The sequence below is a fragment of the Camellia sinensis genome, chromosome 9, assembly GCF_055761805.1.
Source record: "Camellia sinensis isolate YWXY chromosome 9, ASM5576180v1, whole genome shotgun sequence".
NCBI lineage: Eukaryota > Viridiplantae > Streptophyta > Magnoliopsida > Ericales > Theaceae > Camellia > Camellia sinensis.
In genome coordinates, this window is record NC_138969.1 from 134270704 (window position 1) to 134296895 (window position 26192).

The following is a 26192-nucleotide window of genomic DNA, read 5'->3' on the forward strand; positions in this document are numbered from 1 at the left end:
AAAGTTAGATTCCCCAAAAGGGACCATTATTTTGGGACGAAGGGAGTATAATTTTTTCATAAAAGTTAGCATCCCAAACACGTCCTTGTTTTTTGTGCGCAATTGTTATGGTGATTCACCTACCGGTGACAAAATCAACCCCCACTACCAGCTCTCCCAGGCGACTGGCTCTCTCTCTCCGTCAATTTCATTTCAATGATGGAAAACAAAAGAACAAAAAATTCTCTTCCAGATTTTGGCCCAACGCTCTCAATCTTATCAGACTCACCAATCCACAGAGAGACACAAACCACTTCAATTCCTCACTAATACAGGTAGTGATTCAAAGCAACTATACAAATACATCTCTCTCTCTCTCTCTCTCTCTATATATATATATATATCATATTATTGTATATGCTTTGCGTTTATGGCAATGAACTAGCTAGGGTATGGGTTTGACCTAACAAGAAGAACAAAGTATTTTATTTCTGTGTATGTATATGGCATCATCGGTGCCTTTGCTACATTATTCACCGGGGTTGAAGATCAAGAGTGGGCATTTGGGTTCTTCTTCTAATTTCTCAGCTTCGTCGTCATCATCGGCTTCGAGTTCTTCGTCTTCGTCGAGTTGTTGCTGCTTCGATAATCGGCTGGGCTTCGGTTGGAGCTGGAATCTCTGCAATTTTGCTGGTAAAATTGTTGCCTCTTGCTCCATCTATGGTGTTTGGGTTCACAATTTGTTCCATCTAATGTTCGTGTTTTGTTCAAATTTGGACACAGAATATGGATTCAGAAAAAGAAATGATTTAGTAAGTTATTAGAGCGTCACCAACGTTTCATCTTTTGTTTTATCAATTTTAAATTTGATAAAAAATGTATAAAATTGGTGCTCCAAGCAAACATCAGAGCAGTATATCAAATTGAGGATGCTAGAACCTTTCACCAAATTATTGTAGATAGCCGTTAGCTTTACAGGTGACTGTGGTTGTTGGACAATGCATGAACACCAGACAACTGGCTGGATGTCCGGCCAGTTGTCACCCCCTCCGGGGCAAAATTTGTTTCAGAATTTTGAAAAATTTACACCCGACTGGCCTTACATCCCCTGGTCGTTCTTCTGGTCGACTGGTGGTTTGATAAAATCCTAGATTGCTGTGCTGGAACACGCGATATGAGATGAAACTTCTAATTAAATTTGATGGAAAAAAAAAGAGTCAACATGGAAAAGAAAATCTTTCTTTTACTCAATGTTGGACATGCTCTTAGAGAAAAGAAAATCTTTCTTTTTTGTTTGGATAGATAAGAGAGAAAAGAAAAGAAAAGAAATGATATTGATTTCTTTTCTATTGTGTTTGGTTAAGCTATATAAAGAAAAGAAATAATGTAATGTTATATTACTAAATTAATCTGCGTATCGGTGGCAGTCATTTTTTTGTTCTATATCTAAAGGGTAATTTTGCTATTATAACAAAATAATATTTTGTTGTTCCATTTCTCTCCATTGCTCTCTATTTTTGGAGAGATTGAAAATAGGGGTTATGAGAGAATGTATTTGTGTTTCTCTCATATTTGGTAATTCAAACAAGGGATTGAAATTCCTTTCTGTCCACTTTTTTGTCTTTTCTCTCCAAATCACTCAAATCGACAGTTTAAATAGCTCAGATTTGAATGCAGTGGCTGCTCTAGAAATATTGTGCAAGATAGTCATTCAACAACTTGATTAAAATTTATGCAAAAAGAAGAATTCTAGTACTTGTAAGTCTTGATAGGGCTTCAAACCAATTTTTTATTTTTTCCCTCCAATGTTTTTTATCCTAAATAAGCATGAGTAATATTAACAAGATATTTCAAGAATTATCTTTATGTGGATATTTTTTTTAGTACTCAAAAAATATATGGACATGATGCATTTTGATTGTAGTCTACTACACATCAATTTTAAATATATACCCTACACTTTATTGTTACTGACGTTTCTAGGTACGTATAGTTTCTGGTGAGGTTATTACATTCAGAATCAAAATATATTGTGAGTGGATTGCAGGGTGAGTGAATATGCATAGTTTGGATTGAATGGGCTGACTATTCAAGATTATGAAATGAGAATTCAAAATTTGTGAATTTGGGTATTCAAATTATGAAGAGTAGTCTAACCTATATATATAAAAGGAAAAAAAGTGAGGGGTATTCAATCCCTGGCTGTGTGTCACGGGTTGCCTCTCCGTGACGTTTTGCTCATGTTGGTGTGACCATTCAAGTGCTCAAGAGTAGCCTTTTGATGGGCCTCAATGTGGCCTAACATTGGCCCCGGCATGTAGGCCACCAGCAGCTAGCAAGTGGCAAGGCCGCAGCCCATGCTAGCAGCCAGCACTAGCTGCCAGCATCAGCAGCCCAGCAACAAGGCTGCAGCCCATGCCAGCAGCAGCAGACAGCCCAGCAGCAACAGTAGCAGCCAGCAAGCAACAGCCCAGCAAAGAAGCCAGCAGCAGCAAGGCCACGGACAGACAGCGGCTCAGGCCGCAGCCCAGGCTGCCTGCCAGCATTGCCAGCCACAGCCCAGGCCGCAGCCTGCCCAGCGGAGCAGCAGTGCACAGTTTTGGCGCGTTGTTGGGGCATTCAAATGGAGGAGTTTCGGTTTGAAATTTTTATTGGAAAGAGGTCTTGGGGGAAGTGTTTTCCCGACCAAGTTTTGTGATTTTTCTCAACTTGTATTTTTGAAAAACCATTATGACTCCTCGGACAAAGGCATGTTTCCTCCTACCAGAGGGTTAATTGCTTAACAAGCATCTATAAGGGGGCAAGGTGTGCTACCTACCTGCCTCTTCGCCTAAACTGGGCTTCAAGTGAGCAACCTTGGGGCAACTCAAGGGCGGGCTTTAGGCATTCAGAGGGGTGTCTAGAGTCTCCACGTGGGTTTGGGAGCCCCGTGGACGGTGCAATAATGTAAGCACTGCACGTGCCTCCTGAGGGAGAGGTTTGACACGTTGTCTCCCTTATGCCACACGTTATGGCATATTGGGGACTCGTTTTAGACTGAATAGGCTATCGAGGCACCACCAAAGGCCTTGTGTGCCAACTCAAGTGCTTGGTTTGGGTTCAACCTTGCACGAGGAGATCCCGTGGTTTAAGTTAAGTGGTTGGAAGGCAACACCGCATATGTGGGCTATCGAACGAAAGTATCAAGCTATGCATTGACTAAATCCATTGAGGGATGACATTATGCTACAAACGAGCTACGGATTGAGACGTTGCCTTACTCATACTATAGTGGGACGCAGATATTGACAAAGCTAATCATGCATAGTTGTAATTGACTGTTGATCCCCATTGATGTTTGGGGAGGTGAGGATTTCTTTGATCGCATGTTCCCTTGTTTGATTGTTTCTATTGTTCTCATAATGGTTCTATTGCATCTATGGATTCAACTTATTATTTTTTGATTTTCTAGAATTTCATTTTTTTTTTAAAGAAATGTGAATGACTTAGAAGCAAGGTTTTAAAAAGTGACCGCAACCGTTACGTAACGCCGTTACGTAACAGTTGTGGTAGTTACCGCCACCCGTTACGGCCGCTTTTGCCGTGTGATTGAGATTCACAGGTGTGTCAGGCGTAGCGGCTGCTATAGCGGTTGTAACGGTGCCGTAATGGCCGTAACAGCCTGTTACGCACCGTTACGTAATAGTTTCGAATTGCTTATTTCGAAAAAACACAAAAAAAAAAAAAAAAGTTGAAAATGGGGGAAGAGAGATAGAGAGAGAAGACGGAAGATAAAAAATATGTTATTAATTTGTTGAAGCTGTAAGACCTATGCTATTCTATTTAGCTACTATCACTCAACCATTTTATTTGTGTGTGTCTATCTATATATTGTTTGAAAATAATAATAATAATAATAATAATAATAATAATAATATAAGTGTGGTCATTATCTATTTGGCTTGATTAATATATATATATATATATATTTAGGTTTTTATTTATTCTCTTACTTTTGTCATTGTTTATCTTATATATAATAGTTAGTGATTGATTTTTTGTATAATATAAAGACATTAATCATTAAAATAAAATGTAAAAAACTCAGTTTATAGTGATTTAAAAATATGAAATATATTGGATCAAACTTACAAATTTATAAAAATTGATCAATATTTATTTTAAAACCCAATATATATGATCATGGAAAAAAAATGTGCATATCGGTAAGTTTTTTTCAAATTGTGCAAAAAATAAAAAAATTCACGGTTCTGGTTACCGCAACCGTTACGCTATGGCCTTTACACCCCGCAACCGCGCCACCGCCGCCGTTACGGCAACCGCAACCGCTTTTCAGAACCTTGTTCACAGGTGTGTCAGGCGTAGTGGCTGCTATAGCGGTTGTAACGGTGCCGTAATGGCCGTAACAGCCTGTTACGCACCGTTACGTAATAGTTCCGAATTGCTTATTTCGAAAAAACACAAAAAAAAAAAGAGTTGAAAATGGGAGAAGAGAGATAGAGAGAGAAGACGGAAGATGAAAAATATGTTATTAATTTGTTGAAGCTGTAAGACCTATGCTATTCTATTCAGCTACTATCACTCAACCATTTTGTTTGTGTGTGTCTATCTATATATTGTTTGAAAATAATAATAATAATAATAATAATAATAATATAAGTGTGGTCATTATCTATTTGGCTTGATTAATATATATATATATATATATTTAGGTTTTTATTTATTCTCTTACTTTTGTCATTGTTTATCTTATATATAATAGTTAGTGATTGATTTTTTGTATAATATAAAGACATTAATTATTAAAATAAAATGTAAAAAACTCAGTTTATAGTTATTTAAAAATATGAAATATATTGGATCAAACTTGCAAATTTATAAAAATTGATCAATATTTATTTTAAAACCCAATAAATATGATCATGGAAAAAAAATGTGCATATCGGTAAGTTTTTTTCAAATTGTGCAAAAAATAAAAAAATTCACGGTTTCGGTTACCGCAACCGTTACGCTACGGCCTTTACACCCCGCAACCGCAACCGGGCCACCGCTACCGTCACGGCAACCGCAACCGCTTTTCAGAACCTTGCTTAGAAGTCAATGATCTTGTTTCTTTGCTTAATCTTTTGGATGAGGTATCTTTGAGAAATATAGTTGTATCATTCTTTGAGATGATTATTGATGATCCTAATGTATCATCCTTTAGCCATCATAAGATGATTTGGAATGCAAATGTACCATTTAATTTTAAAGTATTTGTTTGGACAAAAATTCGTAAGAAACTTGATATCAATGAAGAAAAGAAGGCCTAGTTGCTTTTTACATCCATAGCAATGTGTTATGTCTAGGAAGAGTGGGGAGCATCGATAAATTGTTTTTGTATTGTTTAGTGGGTATGGCATTATGATGTTGATTGTAGTGTTTAAAAAGGCACGCGCCTAAGCGCGAGGTGCAGCCTCGCACTTCGAACAGATCGAGGCGAGGCGCAACACACAAGGGGCAGCTTAGGCGTTGAGTCGAGGGCTTTTTTTTGAGGCGCAAGGCATGGGCTTTACCTTTTTTTCACTCCAATTGTTGATTAAGTGTTTTTTTTGTGGACATACCCACATGGATTCAAAACTCTTCAATATAAAATGATCAAATGTAGGGGGTGTTTGGCAAAGGCTTTTTTTGGCTTTTTGGGCTAAAATCCATATATGACAAAATAGGCTAAAATAGCCAATAAGACAAAATGTCATATCAAACCCATAATCATTTCACTTTCTCTCTCACAAACATCACATCCAACTACAAAAAAATTCAACTATCTTCCCAAACACAAAAATTTTAGCCTACTAAAATAGCCTACTAAAATAGCAACTTTCCAAACACCCACGTCAAAAGAGAGCAAAAAGTGATAAAAGATTGAATGTTATGCTTTATATCTTTTGTTGGATATTATATTTCTAATTTTTAGAAGATTGAATGTTATGTTTAGAGATTATCGAAAATGGTTATGATTTTTTAAATATTATATATGTTTGTTATGTTGAAAAATTTGTCTATTTCGTAATTTTGCTTTTCTTCTACAACTTGAGCTTCGCTTTGGTGAGGCGCGCGCTTCGCCTCACACCTCGCGCTTCGCGCTTAGGCTATAGGAGACCTCATCGCCTCAGTGCGCCTAGAGCAATTTAACACACTAGTTGATTGTTTCAATTGGTCGGATTAGGTTAGGTGGCCCCTTTATCTTGTGTTTATAGCTTTTCACTGATTTTATGGGTTTCTGTTCTACTAATTACTGACTCCACTTGATTGTGGACACAAGGCTTAATTTGGTTTTGTTTAGAAACATCTGGATGGAATGTGTGATAAAGTTGACCTATCTGTATCAATGCCACTTGCTTTCAAAGGGATTCCTTTGTATTTTTGTTAATAGAGATTGGAGGGTTGTGTTTAGTTTGTAATTTTTATTTCGATTTTTTTATTACTATTATTTTTTGAAATATGTGGTTATGGGTATATATAGGCATGACCTTTCACAATTTTTTCAATCAAAGGATCAAATAGCAGCTAATGATATCCGTATAGTGGTTGGAGGAAAACGTGCATCATGGTTATATTGACACTTGAGAACCTTTGAGGTCTTAAACCTCACGGCTTTCTTGCAAAAGTAAGCTGATGAGATATTTGTAGAAATTGTAGCAAGAGTCGGGAGAGCAAAGACGAAGAAAATTCTTGACAAGCAAGAGAATACAGAATGAAGATGGGAGATAGAAAGGATAATAGAGTTAACTTCTAGATTTTACAATTGCTTGTACAGAAAGCTCGATTATATATTGAGAACATTCCCCATCAAAGGACATATTAGTTGACTACCTAACAGTAAACTCTACTTTCAAGAGGCAAGCAACTAGTTAACTTACGCAACTATGTTCTTTTTCAACTTGGACATTCACACTAATAGTTTCCTTAATATTCACAGGTAGGAATCGAAACAATGGCATGTTCTAGGCGAAAAGCTTTGTAACCACATTCTTCAATTGATTTTTCTCCTTTGCTGGAAGAGAGATCCTGTGTGAATTTATAACCTGATTAACTACCAAATTAGACCTTAAAAAACACTAATCAAGTTGACTGCTATGAATTTGCAGCTTTACACATTTAACTTAAAATTTTAAACCTTACCCACTTCAAACTATGGTAAATAAAAAATGATGCAATCTTTAATCAGTGGACCTGAAATAACTGGCCTCAACAGCTGGAAAACTTCAAATAGATCGGCTTACGAATCAAGGAATATTGTAGACTCACTCAAGTAGGTCATATAGGTATTGTATGTGATGTGTTCCCCGGTCTGGTAATGCCAGAGGAGAAACTGAGTATTGAAACTGGCCTTTTAGTCCTTTTGTACACTGAACATTTGAGCCACTCTTTTTGGTCCCAAAGTGATATCTGAAATCAATGAGCTGTGTCTTATGTCTGTAGGCTGCTTCTAACTTATTACTAGCAGCTGATGTTTAATAATTCCCTATACTGATTGTTTTTCAAATCTCTTTCTTCCCTTTGGTCTGAGGTTGTCAACTAAACTTGCCCAGGAATAAACAATATTTGGAAACATCAAAGCCTTAGAGCTCAACCTATGAGTACCACTCAAGGAAATGTTGCATCACCAAGGGGTATTACTAATGTGAAAGATGAACCTGATCATCTTCTTGTCCTTGTTCATGGCATCTTGGGGAGGTATGTACAGATTGATTAAAATATATTATAAATTTATTCATAACAAAGAGCTTGCCAAATGGAATGGAAAAGGATAAAAAGATCAAAGAAAACAAATGATCATTACATGCCGTATTAATTTTCTACAATTGTTATTACGTGCCTGTTTATGTGGTGGGTTCAAGTGTGTCTAGCTGCTTTGTGATGCCTTCTGGTATATTTTTCTTCTACAGATTATTTTGACTTGCACCTTTAGGATTCTGTCTGTTGACTCTATGAAAGTCTTCTTCATCAATCAAGTGATTTGGGTTTCTTTTTTGGATATTAAAAAAAGAACAGGATCTATATACTTCAGATGAGTTGTTGTGGCTTTAAATGCATGGTAGCTAGCACTTTTACATATGCTTACAAATATTGCAGAATGTGATGAGATGTAAAATTGGTCTTTTTGTAGCACTGATTTTGCCTTAATTTGGGATTTAACATATCAAGATCCAAGGTTTACAAGGTGGGCCATGTGATGTATCTAGTATTTTGTTGGACAATAGTAGCCAGAGTATATGATTTGCTTTTAATAATGGCTCCGCAGAAAGGGTTAAAATAGAGAAAGACGACAGGTTGTTGAATCTTCTGACAGATATGTTGGTAGAAGTGGTGGCTGAGGAGATTTTTTCATGGATGTCTCAGTTATGCTTTCCTGTTTAGGGAAACCTTTCTACTTGGATAGCCTGACTATTATCATTTAAGCATGGTCAGGCACTTTTGCCTGTGCCTAGCCAAATTAGGAGAATTCTGTCCGTGAGCAATCTATGGCTAGCAAAACAGTCTTTGTTGGGTCTGTTTAATTACTTGTATGCATGTATGTTTATGTTCTTGGTCTAGAAGGGGCACTCTGTTGCATGTTGTTTGCATGGTCAAATGTAGTCCTTCCACCTTTCCTGTTCCTATTCAAATTAATATGAAATTCATTTAATTAAAAAATAGAAGGCCTTGGGTACAAGTGTTGGGTACTGGTACGGATTCATCTAATTTTCATACCCAAGGACACAGGTACTTCTATGCATGAATTTTTATGTGCTTGGTCTAGATGATGCACATTCTGTTGTGTGTTGTTTGCATGGTTGAATATAATCCTTCCACCTTTCCTGTTCCTATTCAATTAATACGAAATTTGTTTAGTTACAAAATAAAAGGCTGACTGGCTATGTTACATGGATTTGGGTATGAGTGTTGGGTACGGGTGTGTGTCTAAGTATCCGATCCATCTATAATTTTCATACCCAAGGACATAGGGATATGGCAAAATATTAATATTTCTTAATGTACATCTTCTAGGGTATTATGGTTTACATATAAGGAGTCATAGAGCAGTTCATGCATAATATGGGGATTTTATACATAGTTTTATGGTTAACTAGAATTACTAAATATGCTTGCTAAGTGAATGTCCAATTACACATGTCGGACACATATTTCGTACCATTCTTGTACATTATAGAAGAACCAAAAAGGGGTATAAGTCGCTTAACCTTGTATACACGTATTATACAAAACTAAACGAACCTTGAAGTTCCATCCTTACGCATACTTGATAAAAAGATTGTTAGTCAATATTTTTTAAAAAAAATGTTTGTGTTCCCTTTATGTAATAGTTTCTATGTATGTGTTTGGTTGCATTATCGAAGACATGGTTCGTTCTGTTTTAGCTTTATGCTCCAATTTGATTTTCTTTGCTTTCAAATCTAGTGTTTGATTCTCACACTGAGGGTAATGATGTTAAATAATCGTACTTTATGTTTCTATGTTTATGCTTGTTTCGGCTTATATATCCAAACTAATTTTGAGTTAACTTATCTAAGTAATGCAGTCCAAGTGATTGGATATATGTAGAGACAGAGTTGAAGAGGCGTCTTGGAAGGAACTTTTTAATTTACGGTATGGTCATATGCACAGAGATCCATATTTTCATTTTCATATCGTTCACTAAATTCTCAAATTAGTGATCAATAGGGATAGTTGATTTAGATTGGTTGGCTATTTCGAAGACGAGCACTGATGGCATCACTTGGGAGAATTACCCAGTATGTGCGAGGTCATTATTAGGAATAGGAGGCGGGGAAGGAGAAATAAGTTGGTGTGAAGAAAAAAAAAAATTGCACACTCATTCTTTAATGAAAGACATGGTTTTTGGTGGTTAATGCATAATCAAGGGTGGTGTCTGATGGGGATGGCTGGGATGAAGAATTGAGGAATTGAGTTTGTGAAAAATACTTGCAATCTTATTGTTTTTTTGAGGACATGGTTCTTGATGGACTATGAAACAACATGGTTTGTTTTTATTTTTAATTTTTAATTTTTTTTTTATCAACAGCAAAAGAATTTTATAAATCATGAAAAGGAAATATGAGGACAAGGAGTCCTCTTACAATACAAAGGAAAAGGGAGACCACAATCAAACATGTTGAAAAAAGAAAACTAAGACTCTGGTTTTTATGACAATAGAAAGTTCAATGAGGCGCATGGAATAATGATGATAGTGTTCTCATCCACAGGGCTACTTCTTTTCCCTCTTCTCCTTATTGAGGTTTCTAACTTCTCCAGTTCTAGTTCACTGATTTGGATGGTCTGTCAATTGGTTGTAGACATGTTTTGGAATCTAGTGTTTTTCTGACATAATTTCATGTTATGCTAATTGATTACAATCTTAAGGTTTAACTGTTTCTATGCAGCAAGTTCCTGTAACACTTATTCAAAAACATTTGCTGGGATTGATGGAGCTGGAAAAAGATTAGCAGATGAAGTAAGAATATTATTTTTGTGCATGTGTTCAATTTCAATTATGTATCTTAAGGGCCACTACCTGTTGTAACGGTAAAAGCTCAGGTTGTGAGGCGTAAAAATTTGGGTTTGAATTTGGGCTGATGCTTTACAATTTGGAAGCCATGGACACTTCTAAGAAGGTGGCATGTCCATGTTTGACACGCATCCAAACATGTCTTATTAATTGTTTTAACTTGGGATAAATAACTTAGGATCTAATGATAAAAGTAAAACAATTTAGATTTATACCTATTAATCAATCCTCTTTTAAACTTTATGATTCATGTTGTATATTTTTATTAACATTGAATGAAATATTCATATATAATTTTGCACATGTCCCCACATATCATGTCCTTTGTTTTTTGAAAATTGTTGTGTTGGCATGTCCATGTTTCTTAATTGGAACTGTTTCCAGTTAACATGCTGGGTAGTGGATACAAGTTGAAACCGATTTCTTTGGAGTATTGATTATCAACACAGTTAGTGGCCATTCCTAGCTTCAATTGTGTAATCTGTGGCTGTGGTAACAAATTACTTATGTTTTCTGCTGGCTTTTGGTTAAACAGGTCATACAAATAGTAAAAAGGACAGAGAGCTTGAAGAGGATATCATTTTTAGCCCATTCTCTTGGTGGATTGTTTGCCAGATATGCAATTGCTGTCCTTTATTCACCAGATGCCTTCAGCAGTGATCAGCCTAATGATGTACCTGCTTCTACCAATGCAAACTCAAAAACACCATGCTCTTCAAAACGAGGTACGATCGCTGGGTTGGAGCCAGTCAATTTTATTACCTTGGCAACTCCACATCTTGGTGTGAGAGGGAAGAAGCAGGTGTGTGCTCGTGCGTTGTGCCTGTTCTGTTATTTAGCCTCTATGTGGCAACTCATATATTTGGTTCTTTTATTTTTCAATATTATTAAATTTCTTTGACGCTAGGTTTGAGGTACTGTTCTTTGCTTCCAATTTTCTTAGACTTTCATGGAGACACGGATATTTCTTTTTGTAATTTTTTCCCATTTTAATCATGGTAGTAGGAGGGATGGTATCTTGGTAGGTTCTATGACTTCTCTCTTGTCCTTGGTTGAAGAAGGGCTCTTTAAAATTGACCATTTGTCTATTTTACTTGGCAAATATAGAATTGCTTGGCTATTATTACATGGTTAAAGATAATCACTTACATAAAAATATACAGGGAATCTTACTTGGATGCTGGCATGACTTGCTTTAGAAAGTCATGGCCTATATTAGTTAAAGAAGATACAAGTGGAGAATGAGTGCGAGAGTGATGTAGAGAAGGTTACAACTTACCAGGAATGTTTTAGCCTCGTTTTATTTTAAATGAAGACATTAGTAATAAATTTGGGGTACTTATAAGCTTTTGACACATGAACAATGGGGCACAAAGGTTTAGGATCTCAGGTTTTCCTTTTCATACCTACTTATTTGGAGGTGTTGGATCATTGGATGGCTGTTATTTACTCCCATAAAGTTTTCGAAAATCTCTAGAAGTTTAAGAATTGGTAGGGCTGCATTTGGAAGAAGAGGAAAAAGTTTTTCTTTGAGATGGTATCAACAGCAATCTTTTTTCAAATTCATGAATGCATCTTGTCGAAGTTTATTTCAAGTAACAAGGTCATGGCTACTTTATTTACTTTATCATGTTGAAATATTAGCTGACATGTGTTGGGGCTCGCATAATTGAGGCTCTAGTTACATGGAGATTTGGGCTTTAAGTTACTATGTTGGACATATTAGACAGAGCATAAATTATTATCCTATCGCAGGTGAAGCCCTGCTTGCACTGAGTCATTAGAGCTTAGGTATGATAATAATTTCTCTCAGCCACCTAAGGTTGTTGATTATACTGTCAGGATTTCTACTACCAAAAAGTTTCACAGAGGTCCTTATAGGTTATTCCCTGAGATATCAGTCACTTTATGTTGTCTAATTGAAGTAATTACATGATCATTGCATATTTTAAAGCTTGCCCTTCCAATGGGCTTTTCCCTGCCATTTTCTTTAGTACTGGATCCAGTTTCCATTTTTCTGTTTGTTGCTTGGTTGCTGCTGACAAATGTGGAATATCTAGAAGTGGATGGGGGATAAGAGTTATCATCCGGTACAGAAAGATGGACAAAGTTTCAGGTAATGCAGTTGATTTTGTGGTGAGGTAAGTTCATTTATAGCTTCTACCTTCAGAGTTTTAAGGGGTGGAAGAAAGTTGTGGGATTCATTAATCGATTGGTGCTTGATTGGCTTGGTCTTAAACTGGGGGTGCTGGAATTTATGCTGGAAGTTTCTATATAGCATGTCTTTTTGTGTTCTGGACCTGTGTTGTTAGGTAAAAGGTTAAATAAGGAGGAGATAGACTTCCAGGTGAAAAATAAAGAAATTAAGGTATGGTAATGATTAAATCAAAAAATCTGATTGTAGAGAATTAAAAAGTAGTGGAAGGAGAGGAATTTAGCAATTAGGGATCACATCCAGAATTTTATAGGTATCACTCCTTTCTGTCTAAGTGGCACAGATATGGACACACGGCATGATACGAACATGGAAACAACATGATTGGAACACGATAAAATTTTGTAACTTCACAAATGTATTGTGTCATATATATGAATAATCTATTCAAAGATAATGAAAAATATGTAATCTAACACTAATTCCATTACAAAGCTATATATTTCATAAAGTAAACATCAATATGCTATTTTACCTAACAAATAGATTTTTTAAATAATGCAAAACAATTATAGAACATTGTAATGTATATGATGTATTAATCTTATAAATATTTCAAAACATATATAGAGTGCATAAATTGTGTTAAAAGAACGCATAACAATGTTATTTTGAAGGGATTCATCATATAGGCTGTGTTCGCATGATTCAAGAAGAGTCACTGAAATGTAATGAAGTGTCGATAAAGTGTTCAATATTATGAATTGATGTTTTAGTTAAGACATGTTGAAGAGGTGTCAGCTATGAAGCACGGATACTTCAAAAAGGGTGACGTATCCGTATCGGATACTTATCGGATATCGATACTCCTCGGATACTCGCGGATACGTATCGGATACTTCTTAAAAGTATCAGATACTTCTTAATTAATTTTTTATTAATTTTGAAGTATCGGATACTTAATTTTGAAGTATCGGATACTCGAAGTTATATATTACTTATAATATTTTGTTTAGTTCTTTGATAAGAGGAATATAGTGAGAGTTAAAGTAATAGAATTTGTCAAATTAATGTATTCTTGTTGTCTCTCTCACTTCTCTCTCGCTTTTTCACTCTCTCACGTTTCTTCTCTCTGCTCTCATTCTTTTTTTGGTGTTGACATGTAAGGATGATGTTTAATTTGCATTTGCATTTGCTTTTGCTTTTACTTTTAGTTTTGGATGTTTTATGAATGTTTGAGCACTTTTAGGTTAATAGGAATCCCTCTCCTTATTTATTAATTTACTTCAAGTTTTATTTTCATGCATATTACATTATTAAAATTATATAAAAAAAAAATTATGAATGTATCCCCGCTATACCCGTATCGTACTTTTTCAAATTTTGACATATCACCATATCCACATCCCCATATCACCATATTCGTATCCGTGCTTCCTAGGCTATTATTGATGACTTAAAAAAGTATATTTGCTGAAATTTTTATTTAAGAATGGTTTTTTGGCTTTAGCTAAGGTCTTGTAATATTCAATGATGAAGGGGAACAAGTTGAAACTATTGACCTTGAAGACACTTAGTTTTATAGGAATCTTTCTTCTTTATCAAGTTGTCTTTTGCTTTAGATTTTATTTTTATGCATATTGCATTACTAAAAATTGTTAAAATAATATTTTTTACGAACGTATCCCCGCCGTACCCGTATCCTAGTTTTTCAAATTTTGTCGTATCGTCGTATCCGTATCATATCGTATCCGTATCTCGTATCCGTATCCGTGCTTCCTAGGGTGTCAGACATGCTTTTAGGAGTGTCCGAAGAGTTTCGATGTCGGACATGGTTGTTGGGCGGTTGTTGGGCATGACACGCTTCTTCTGTAGAAGTGACCGTGCTTCTCGGCTTTCTGTTAGATTCATTGCAAAACATAATCTAAAATCCGCAAAACTAAACTCTCATCTGGGATTGATTAAGCAAGGTCACAAGAGGGTTTCATGTAAAATTTCCAATTTGTTTCTTTTCTACTTAACTTGCTCTTTATCAAGTGGTTTAAAGATTTGATTGTTTGAAGCCTTCAGCTTCAAGTTTGGTATTTGATACAATCACAAAATAAAATGTATTGGTTCATGCAATTTTATTGAAAACAAGTCTTGGGATTCTTTCACGATAACTGTAACTTGGATCCTCTATCTTATTTGCCTTATATGTATTACAGAACCCAACAGAATTATTTCAAGGAATCAAGCATCTCCATTTTCATCTCTCATGGCTGTCATTTACATATGTTATTCTATGATGACTTCTTAATGAACTAGTTTATTGTTTTAATTTTTCATTGATACTGCATGAACTCTGCTTTTTATCTTTCTTTTTGCTCATTTTGATCTTGAATTTTGAAAAAATAATGAAGAGTTTATCATTGGTGGTGGCTAGTGGTTAGCCTAGTGGAACCTGACCTCCAGACAGTTGATTCATTTATTTTGATTCAGCTTCCATTTCTTTTGGGCGTTCCGATCTTAGAAAAGCTTGCTCCATCAATCGCTTCCATTTTTGTTGGCCGAACTGGTAGCCAGTTATTCCTCACTGATGGTGAACCCAACAAGCCACCTCTTGTATTAAGAATGGCATCGGATTGTGAAGATGGAAAATTTATGTAAGTAAATTTTTTTTTGGTTGTCTTTTTAATGATACGGATATATTTTTAAACACCATTCTTAAGCTTCTTGTATACTTCTGTTATGTGGCAGGTCAGCTCTTGGTGCATTTAGATGCCGTATTATTTATGCGAATGTCTCTTTTGACCGTATCCTCCTGCATATTAATGTTTTATTGCTGCAACAAAGTGGGATGCTTTGTTTATCTATTTTAGGCCTTTTCTGTTCTCAACAAATCAGATTTTCTTCCTTCCTTGACACTATTCAGATATGGTTGGTTGGCGTACATCCTCTATCAGAAGGGAGACAGAACTCTTCAAGGTAATTTAGTGGTCTCTCTTCTCCTAAACTGCTTTACATGCTGCTGACTAAAATTCAACAGGTATTTTAGATGTTAGCATCCAATTAGAGATTAAATAAGAAGACTAAATAGTGATGGTGTAACTTCCATCCAATGACCAACTTTAAGGTCCAGGTCTGTGGTGCTGAATATAATAAATAATAGTCACATATCTATGTTTACATACACTTCTGATTAGAGTCCATTGTTGCATTTTGTTATGTTCGCTGCATAGTTTGTGGTGTTGAGTGTATACTTGATGGAAACTTTAACAGCTGATTCACTTGAATATCATTCAATACATGTATTATAACATTTTCTATAATCCTTGCTCTCTTTTTCTTTTTTCTTTTTTTCTTATATATTTTAGGGTTAATTACAAATATTCCCCCTGTGGTTCTAGAAAGTACATTATGCCCTTCAAATTTCTAATCGCATAACAAATGACCGCTTTTATTAATAAATCATTTAGTCAATTAACAATTTTTAACAATGTCAAAAATATATTTCAATTCAATAAACAATTTTGGTAATTTTATTGTTGTATAAGAGAGTAGCTAGGAATTTTAGGGTATGTTTGTTTGTGTTTTGAAACATGTTTTTGGAAGAAAATTTTAAAAACATGTTTGGTTACAAATTTTCTCAAAAAAATTCTAAAAGTACTCTCTCTATTACACATCAATTAATCATTTTTTCTCTCACACACATCTACTCAGCTACAACAAAACATCAAATCATCCCAAACTCTCAAACTCCAAAACTATTTTCAAAATATACAAGCAAACAAACTAAAAAAATTTCTATACTCTCCCCAAATTTTTTTTTGAAAATTTATCTCAAAACACAAACCAAACATACCCTTATTTTTTCTTTTAATTTTGTTAAATAAAAAATTCTAACAAGAGGATATTTGTAATTCCCAAACCACAAGGGTAGTTCGTATTTTAAGCAAATCTATTTGTAATTTACCTTATATTTTAATAGTTTTGAAGTTGAGTGGTGACATCCAACTGCTCTGAGCTATCTGAAAGGGTTTAGTTTGCTTAATTTCTTTAGCTTTGTTTTCATTATTTGATATTTTAAGTGGATCTTATAGAACTTGAGTTTATTTCCTCGTACGGTTTTTTTAAGAACCGTATTTATTTATTTTTTCAAGTCTCCATGTGCAGTATTAGATTTAGGAGTACTGTAAAAGGTTCAAGAAGTGTGGAGTAAGTTAAGAAGGTCAATCTTTAAATAATTTAGTAAGCTACATGACATGGAATTCATCCTTGTATTTTATTTTATTTTAAAATTTTATTGACAAGGCATCAAGGGGATGCCACCCATATACAAATATTGAACGAAAATGTTAGGAGTTGACTCTTCCTAATCAGGATTGGTGAGACACGAAATAACGAATAAGAAAGATAAAACAAATCAAAGAAATCACACACACACAAATACAAGGATTTAAGTGGTTCCCCAGAATAGAGTTTCGTTCATGATTGCTGTGGTTTTTACTATGATCAAAAAACAATACAACTCTCTTGCAGAAAAGAGCTTTTTATCTATTTATAAGTATAGAATTAGGGCAACGCGGAAGCAACAAGAAATTACCAAAGTACCCAAAAAAATCGACTGAAATCCAAAGATCCAATTCAGAAAAAAAGAAAAAACAGAAGGAAAAAATAACAGAATATATAGAAACTTTTACCTCATATGTCTACAAATTCTAAAAATTGATCAAGAGATGACATTCCCCAATAACCAACTATAAAAAATAAACAAAAAATTACTTTTTAGTGTAAAAGGGTTGCTCCACTTACTCAACAGTTCCTTTGGTTGCACTCACCTGAAACGATCCATATCAAGCTCAACAATGCCAAAAGCCAAGCCTTCTTTCTTCTTTTACCCATTGTTCTTAACTTCCGACCAAACATAAGATCTACCACACTTTCTGAGAAGACTCATTGGACCCTAAATTTGCTTGGGATCATCATCGAAATCTCCCTAGCCACTGAGCAATGAATGAATAGATAGTTTATGGTTATATCAGAACTATTATTCATGACCATGCTGTACAGTTTATAGTCCATTCACACCTATTAGCTTCTTATGAGATTGTCTCTTTCCCCATTTCTTTCTCTGAGCTTACATAATAAACTTTTGTGACTGGATTGGCAAATTCTAATTGCTTGGCCCTTATAGATTGCTGTCAAGGTTCCCTTTCTGTTGGTTTCATCTGACCCTTTTTGATTAGATTTTAATTAATTTAATTTATATTTTGGTGTTGAGGGGCAGTGGGATAGTGTGTTTAATAAGAAAAACTTTTTTTTCATTACGTACTCTAGGAATTGAGTACATGGCATGCATCTGTATTGATATAAATACGAGTATTGACCTTAGGTGTGTATGTGACAATAGTGTTTCTTGAATTGGAACAAACCTAAATCAAATAAACTTCAAGTTGGCAGTATGCTATGAAGTTCTTGTACCATTCTGATGTTTCCTACAAAAATTGGCAGCCTCCTCGTCAATCTCTGGACGGTTACAAGCATGTTGTGGATGTTCAGTACTGTCCACCAATTTCGTCTGAGGGTACTCATTTTCCTCCGGAAGCAGCACAAATTGCACCCAGCCCAGTGAATGCAGTGGATTATCATGAAATTATGGAAGGTAAATACCCGTGCCAAAACTCGGACTATAGTTCAATTGGTTCCTGTCACAAACAGTAATAACGGTTTTCAATTCATTAACAGAGGAAATGATACGTGGCTTACAACAATTAGGATGGAAAAAAGTTGATGTCAGCTTTCACTCGGCATTCTTGCCCTTCTTTGCCCATAACTATATTCATGTAATGTAGTCAAAATTTCATTGTTTGCTTCATTTGTGTTCTTGGTTTCTTTATTTTGAATTTCCTAATTTTTTTTTATTATTCGAAACAGGTGAAAAATGAATGGCTTCATAATTCTGGAGCAGGAGTAATCGCTCATGTTGCTGATAGCGTAAAACAGGGAGAAATGCAACAAGACTCTACCTCATGTATTGCCACTAGCTTCTAGCATTGAAATGAATGCTAGTACATGCCAAGGTTAAACATGTTATGATAAATTTTTATTGGCCAATAATAAAATTTTCTTTGCTTTTATGATGCCGACTTACTAAATAATTACTTGTCAAGTCAATGTGATTTTTATTTGTTTCTTATAGTAAAGAGAAAATAAGATCGGAATAATATGAACATAGTACTATTGATTATGGATGAAACTTGGTGGGTTAAGCGAAGAAACGCAAGCTGGGTCAAATTGAAAAATGAAAAAACAGCTTTTAAAAATATGGGCAAACCATATCAATAGGGGTTATTAGTTTGATTAAATTCTCATCAAGTCAAATTATTAATAGATTTTAATAATTGGATTTAATTCCTATCAAATTCTGTTAAAATAAGTTTTAATAAAATCATCGTTAATAATAATTTTTTGTGATGATTTTTTGCATACTACTAAAAATTGGCAATTAGTAATTTTTTTATTACAATTTTTATGAATTGTTATTAAAATTTACAATTAATGACGTTTTTGTGTGATGAATTTTTTAAATAGACGTTGAAAGTTAAAAATTAGTAGATTTTTTTGTGATGATTTTTTAAAATTGTCGTTAAAATTTATAATTAGTGATATTTTTGTGACAATTTTAAATTGTTGCTAAAAATTACCAATTAGCACTTTAAGAAATTAAGATTTTAGAGACAAATTTTTAGGGACAAAAATAATTTACAAAAATTATACTTTTAAGGACAAAATGAAGGAATTTAAAAAATATATAGATTTAATCATGTTATTACATTTTTTAGACAAGTTTATTTAGTTGTAAGAGAATCAATCTGATTCTTCAAAAAAAAAAAAAAAAAAAAATAATAATAAAAATAAAATCAGTCACTTATACTTACAATTTTATCCCTAATAAACCCAAATCATGCATTGTTTTATTTTACATATTGATTTTTGAGCTCAATAGTCGGGATTATCTTAAAAAAGAAGAAGGATCCAGGTTCTATTTCATCACTCTCTCTCTCTCTCTCTGAAATCCCCAATTCTTTTTCTCTCGCAAATGCAATGGTTCTTCTCTACGAATCTCGTTGATTGCTTCTAATCTCGACAACAATTTCATCCCCAAGGAGTCTCATAGCATCTCTCTCCACTATGATTTCAGCATCCAGGTTCGATCGATTAATCGATTTCAGTCTCATAGATTTGATTCTTGATCTATTGTTCGCATTTATTCTTTGAAAATGCTTATTTATCAGTGTATTGTTTATGTTAATGATTTCACTTCGTCGTGCTGATTTATGATGTGCTGGGTCAAATACACGATCGCAGAAATGTAGTATTAATTTTGGGGCTGAGATTTGATGATTCTGTTAAGTACTATTAGTTGTTTTGATCCATGAAAAAGTCTCACTGGTTTAAGCAAATCTCCAATAATGGTAAACTCGAGAGACGCCTCTCTCGCAGAGAATCTCAGTGAATTATTTCTCTTGTTGTCAAATAATTTTGCTGCAATTGATGATTTTTTTTTTTAATCCCTTGAGGGATTCATTCTAGGTGAAGTCTTTCACTTCGCAATTTCAATTTCAACAATAGTTTTCTCAAAGTCCAATTTATTTCATGATTTGAAATGCAAATTACAATTCTCAAAATTGAAAAGAATTAGGCCAAGTTCTATAATTTTTAGTTGAAATTTTTAAAAATAAGACTTCCATGCAATTCATACAGATTTTTAGTGGGTCGAAAAGCAGGCACTTCTTTTTTATGTAGGTGGAAAAGCAAGAACATAGGGGAAACACAGGTTTTCTCTGTGAATCAAGATACAAATGTAAAGGCAAAATAATTTTTAACTTCAGGAAATACATTGGAGACTCCATTGAACTTGTAGAAGTTCAGATCACCTATAGTTCTGTTCCACAGCCCTTGGAATGCTATAGTAATCATTAATTTATTTTATGCATTTACAACCATGGCTCATGCTTAGATACACTGCCTTCACACTGTAGTACTCTGGTACATAGAAAGGCTTTACTTATCACATTGTTTGATTTGATTATATTTGTGTTATTTGGAAATGTAGATGCCAATTCGATTGATTGCATTGTTAAATTTATTTTGATTCGCTTGTTTTATTAGAGTCGAAAATTCTAGCATCATATTTCCTATTTTTAGTATGTCGTAATTTTTAAGCTTTTACCCTATTTATTTTTATTTATTTTATTTATTTATTTTTAAGTTCTTTTGCGCCATGGATAGGAGTTGGATGCAACTTCATAATAGAAGGTCACATTAGTACATTGATGGGGTGAGGGAATTTATCTTGTTTGCTCGTGGTCATATGAAACTAGGGGCAGATAAGATTTGGTGCCCATGTTATAGATGTAACAACCATAGTATGCATATGAGGTGGTCACGAGTTACACTCGGTGGGTGTATCATGGGAAAGGTTTTGAGTTGAATGACAATGATGACTCACAAAATGAAAATGACAAATATCTCGACAATGTGACAGAGAAGTCAAATAACCCCAATATTGAGGTGTGAGAAGTTATTCATGACATATGAAATGAAACAACCACATTTGGTTATGTGGGAGAAGCATCTAGTAGTCGTAATCCTGACTTACCTAGTAGTTATGGTGGAGAAACAAATAAATTTGCAAGATTAATGAGGGATGCGGGGCAAGATTTGTATCTGGATTGCCAACGATTCTCCAAACTATCATTCATGGTTAAGTTGCTACATCTAAAGATATTTAATAGATGGAGCAACGAATCACTCACGATGTTGCTGGAATTGTTGAAGGAGGCACTTCCCATTGACGAAACGCTTTCGTGCTCTTACAATGAGGTTAAACAAATAATTCAAGATTTGGGCCTTAACTATAAAAAAAAACATGCATGCAAGAACGATTGTGTACTTTTTTGAAAGGAGTATGAAAATAAAGATGAGTGTCCTACTTGCAAAGCGCAAAGATACAAAGTTCGTAAAGGTGAATGTAAAGGTAAAAAGATCCCTCAGAAGGTTTTGTGATACTTTCCTTTAAAACCAAGGCTACAAAGGCTATTCATATCAAGGAAGACGACTACTGATATGAAGCGGCACAAGGATAAACATGTAGAGGAGGAAAATGTATTGCGTCATCTGGTTGACTCTGAAGCGTGGAAAGACTTTGACAAAAAGCATAAGTCATTCGCCAAAGATCCTCGTAACGTTAGGCTCGGACTAGCTAGTGACGGTTTTAATCCGTTTGGAAACATAAGTAACTCATATAGCATATGGTCGATTTTTCTTGTCCCATACAATTTACCACCATGGAAATGTATGAAGGATCCATTTTTTATGATGCCTTTGCTTATTCCTGGGCGTAGGGTTCCCGGGTTTGACATTGATGTGTTTTTATGGCCATTGATAGTTGAGTTAAAGGAGTTATGGGTGGTAGGGGTAGAGACATACGATGTATCAAATGGCCAAAATTTTCAATTATGTGTCGCATTGTTATGGACCATCAACGATTTCCCTACATATGGTAACCTATCTAGTTGGAGCACCAAAGGGAAATTGGCTTGTCTTTCATGTAATGAGGATGCATATCACCAATACTTGCATCATTGGAAGAAAACTTGTTACACGGGACATCGTCGTTTTTTGCAGCATAATCATGTTTTACTAAAAAGCAAGGCATTCAATGGTGAGCCAGAGCGTAGATTAGAACCCTAGTTGTCTGGGGAGTAGGTTTTGGGATAATTGGAGCATCTTGACTCGACAGTATTTGGGAAGATAGATGAACGTGGGAAGAAGCGAAAACGTTCTCCTCAATATTTAAATTGGACAAGGAGAAGCATCTTTTTTGAGTTACCTTATTGGAAAACCCTCAAAGTTCGCCACAACCTTGATGTTATGCACATTGAAAAGAATGTATGTGATAGTGTGATGGGAACATTGATGAACGTTGATGGAAAAACCAAGGACTCACACAAGGCTCGTCTTGATCTAGTGGCTATAGGTATAAGGCCTGAATTACACCCAAGGCAAGTAGATGGAAAAAATTTCCTACCCACTCCTTGCTTCATGCTCTCTCCAACTGAGAAAAGGAGTTTTTGTGAATTCTTGAGTACAATTAAGTTGCTAGATGGTTATGCATCAAACATATCACATTGTGTGAGCACTAGTGATCGTCGAATTACAGGGTTGAGGAGCCATGATTGCCATGCTATCTTGCAAATATTGTTTCCTGTTGCCCTATGTGAATGTTTGAAAAAGGATATGGGCAAGGCTTTAATTGAGCTTTGCTTGTTCTTTAAGGAGTTATCGGCAAAAACATTAAGAGTTGATGTCTTAGAACAACTTGAGAAAGATATTGTTTTAATATTGTGCAAGCTTGAGAAGATATTTCCACCATCTTTTTTTCGATATTATGATCCATTTATTCGTACACTTATCATGTGAAGCAATCCTTGCAGGTTTGGTGCAATACCAGTGGATGTATGCATTTGAGAGGTACGTGTATATTCTTAAGGGCTATGTGCGTAACAAAGCCCATCCAGAAGGCTCTATTGCTGAAGGTTACATTGATAATGAGGCTCTTACCTTTTGCTCTATATACTTCAATGAAGGTGAGACAAAATTTAATAGACCATAGCGGAATTATGACGGGCCTATTAAAGCTATACAAGATGGAAATATTTTTGTATTTAAGCAAAAAGTACGTGGAATAGGAGCTGCAGTTAATGATGTGTTGAATTTAAAAGATTTGAAGAAAGCTCGATGGTACGTGTTGAATAATTGTGATGAAGTTCAACCGTATGTGAGGTAAGTAAACCACTATATGATTATATTCACTAGAAAATTTTTCTTTTTGAATTCTACTACTTTCACAACTATATGTGTCAAATAATGTTGTGTAATAATTTATAGGCAATACATGGATGAACTTGAGAGACAAGGTTTGAGGAATGTTCAAGAGAGGCTAGAATCAGAGTTTCCATACATGGTTTCTAAAATACGTAAGAGCTATAAATTTTTAACCTTATTTGTGCATTTAAATAATGTAGTTAAGTATATGCTAATACATTTCACATCATAAATGGAATTAGGTCACAAAGCAACAACTTGAAGGGACCATGGATGCTTTACTTACGAACCTAGCCCAAGGTCCTAATAGTCGAGTGACATGATACAGTGGTTGCATTATCAATGGGACCATATTTCACACTCAAGATCGTGACATGAACCGAAAAACTCAAAATAGTGGTGTGGTTGTTAAGGGTGACCATAAAGGAGAAGCTATTGATTTTTATGGAGTTGTTAGAGATATAGTCAAGTTGAAATATCTAGGGAGAAATCGGGTGTTCCTCTTTAAGTGTGATTGGTGGGATGTTGGCAATGAAAAAAATGGAATGAAATTTGATGATTATAAATATGTTAGTGTGAATGTTATGAGAACTTGGTACAAGGATGAACTATTTGTGCTAGCATGCCAAGTTGTACAAGTGTTTTATATGAAGGACATGAAATTTGGCAACAATTATCGAGTTGTACAAAGAATAATACCTCAGGCAATATATGACATTCTAGTGAAAAGGGATGAAGAGGAAGAAAAAGACAATGATGAACCATACCAAGAGTTTGAATAATTTGGTCTTGGAAATGCAGTGCACATGGATGATCAACCCATAGAATTATACAAAGAAGACATGGAAATGATATGTGTTGATATTGATGGTGAATTCCATGAGGAGAAACTTGAAGATGATGAAATCAATGATGATATGATTGATGATGATAGTGATCATGAAGATGATATGATTGATAATGATAGTCAATGATGATATGATTTAACTTTCAGTGAAATCTTTGATGCAGAAATGAGTGTGATAGCATTTGAATTGATGGGATTAAGCTTACACATTCAATACTCTGTCATTCAGTATTTTGTGGAGGCTCAACTGCCATTTTCATGTTTGCATTTTCATGTTTACTTGGAACCATTGGCAACTAACTTGTCCTCCTCTACTAAAAAAAACTTTAAAACTCAAATTTATGCCATATGAGGCATGTTGTTGCTTGTGATCCAATAGTCAGATTCAATGAATAATCACGTTTGGAAACTATGCAGCATAGAGACTAGGAAATCTCTTCTTTATGCTCTTTGACTTATTTAATCTCTATGTTAACCTTACCTTGATTTGGTAACTTTTGATTTGATGAACCTGACTATATGATTCAAGATTGATTAGAGACTAGGAAATCTATTTCTTATCTTTTCTTTCTTTGTTTGTTTTTTGGGTTGTCTTACTCATCATGTTTATGCTTTTATTGTTGGTTTCCATGCTTTTTCATGTTTGATTGATTAGCAGGTTCATTCTTATTGAGCTGAATCTTTATCATAAATGTTTAGATTTGGTGCAGTGGAAAAGCTGAAAGATCAATTGCTAGAAAACAATAAACAAACTTACTGGTTTCCTGATTTTGTGGAGCTCATTCAGGGAGGCACTCTCTCTGTCTGGTGGATCTGTATTTCATGTGAAAGGGCCTGCAACCAGGTATGAAGTTGATATCATCATCTCTGCACGACATAAGAACAGTTGATAAGTGTTTAAGCACTACTGCATGAGATCATTTTTTGACCCTAGCTCAGTTTTGCATAACTACTTTATTATTTGTTATTGAATTATATGCAATAAAATTTGATTATGCTTCCTTGTAGCATCTGAGTTTGACTACCTTATATTTTGTGGTAAGCAAGGTCAGATCCAACGGTAAGTACTAAGTAGAGTTATATTGTGTCGTGAGTAGGATTAGTTTCAATCACAAGAAGATCATAGTTTTTCTAGTTTAAATGGGTTCTGGTTCTGGTCACAAGTCTAAATGGGTTCTGGTACATAGTTTTTCTAGTTCTTCTAATTCTTAGAACACAAACTAATAGAGAACATACTTGCTTTTGCTGTTGTTGTTGCTATTGTTGCTGCAGTTACTGCACTGATCATCTCATTGTGTTTGAGTGAACAAATGGGCATTTGAATTGATGGGATTAAGCTTATACATTCAATACTCTGTCATTCAGTATTTTGTGGGGGGCTCAGAGCTTTTAAATGACATGTTTTTTTTGGATCAAATGTTGTTTGTTTCCATTTTCTTTTTCTGGGTATATTTTTTGTTGAGTTTGAAATTCATATGTAAACAGGTATGTCTACAAGAGGCAAAGAACGAGCAGGTATGTACTTAGGCCCCATGCGCCTAGGCCCCATGCGTCCACTAAATCAGTTCCCTTATCCACTCAATCAACACCTGCACCCTATGTATGTATTTAATCAGTTCGATCATCTACGCTACACCCATTTATATCAGAATCGGTGCATGAAGTTACGTCACAAGGTTCACACTCGGATACTTCTAGCACACATTGCAGCACTAATGGTTTGTAAATATTTTAAGTTTATGTTTTGTTTTGGTTGGTCTCATTATTTCAATCCATACATTAACATA

The 26192-nt window shown here is 34.8% G+C and overlaps 2 protein-coding genes across 22 annotated transcripts in view; both read left to right on the forward strand.

Annotated features, from left to right (window-relative positions):
• Window positions 1-81: 81 nt before the first annotated feature.
• On the forward strand, window positions 82-25223 carry LOC114293905 (lipid droplet phospholipase 1). 12 transcript variants are annotated; one of them, XR_014340329.1, is made up of 14 exons: window positions 93-314; window positions 528-672; window positions 7554-7698; window positions 9545-9612; window positions 10407-10477; window positions 11067-11333; window positions 15168-15331; window positions 15426-15481; window positions 15601-15653; window positions 18180-18330; window positions 18414-18511; window positions 18603-18748; window positions 23168-23204; window positions 23321-23447. XR_014340329.1 is itself a non-coding variant. In XM_082887680.1 (13 exons), exons 1-12 carry the CDS (start codon window positions 108-110, stop codon window positions 18717-18719), a joined length of 1542 nt encoding a protein of 513 aa, XP_082743806.1. In that variant the 5' UTR covers window positions 93-107; the 3' UTR covers window positions 18720-18748; window positions 25105-25223. The 12 variants fall into 12 exon arrangements, 11 of the variants coding, with proteins under 11 accessions (XP_082743808.1, XP_082743807.1, XP_082743806.1 ...); XM_082887680.1 differs by lacking the exons at window positions 23168-23204; window positions 23321-23447 and adding an exon at window positions 25105-25223; XM_082887682.1 differs by lacking the exons at window positions 23168-23204; window positions 23321-23447 and having other exon boundaries at window positions 82-314; window positions 425-672; window positions 18603-18805.
• The window catches only part of LOC145798767 (uncharacterized), a 31861-nt gene continuing 28644 nt past the window's right edge, over window positions 22976-26192 (forward strand). For 5 of the 10 annotated variants that reach the window (XM_082887697.1, XM_082887694.1, XM_082887696.1 and 2 more), the window contains exons 1-5: window positions 22976-23320; window positions 23423-23516; window positions 23622-23710; window positions 25116-25249; window positions 25891-26123. In XM_082887697.1, coding sequence (XP_082743823.1) covers window positions 23122-23320; window positions 23423-23516; window positions 23622-23710; window positions 25116-25249; window positions 25891-25932 — 558 coding nt within the window. In that variant the 5' untranslated portion in view covers window positions 22976-23121 and the 3' untranslated portion in view covers window positions 25933-26123. Of the gene's footprint in view, window positions 23321-23422; window positions 23517-23621; window positions 23711-25115; window positions 25299-25890; window positions 26124-26192 lie in introns of all 10 variants that reach the window. The other 5 variants (XM_082887692.1, XM_082887690.1, XM_082887699.1 and 2 more) reach the window with 2 other exon arrangements.

Bases quoted from the DNA above. Each gene is read 5' to 3' on its own strand.
- LOC114293905 (XM_082887680.1), top strand. From the start codon at position 108: ATGGTGATTCACCTACCGGTGACAAAATCAACCCCCACTACCAGCTCT. The intron at 7,699-9,544 runs GTATGTACAGAT...TAAGTAATGCAG, and splicing joins GTTCATGGCATCTTGGGGAG to TCCAAGTGATTGGATATATG. The intron at 15,654-18,179 runs GTAATTTAGTGG...AAAAATTGGCAG, and splicing joins GGGAGACAGAACTCTTCAAG to CCTCCTCGTCAATCTCTGGA.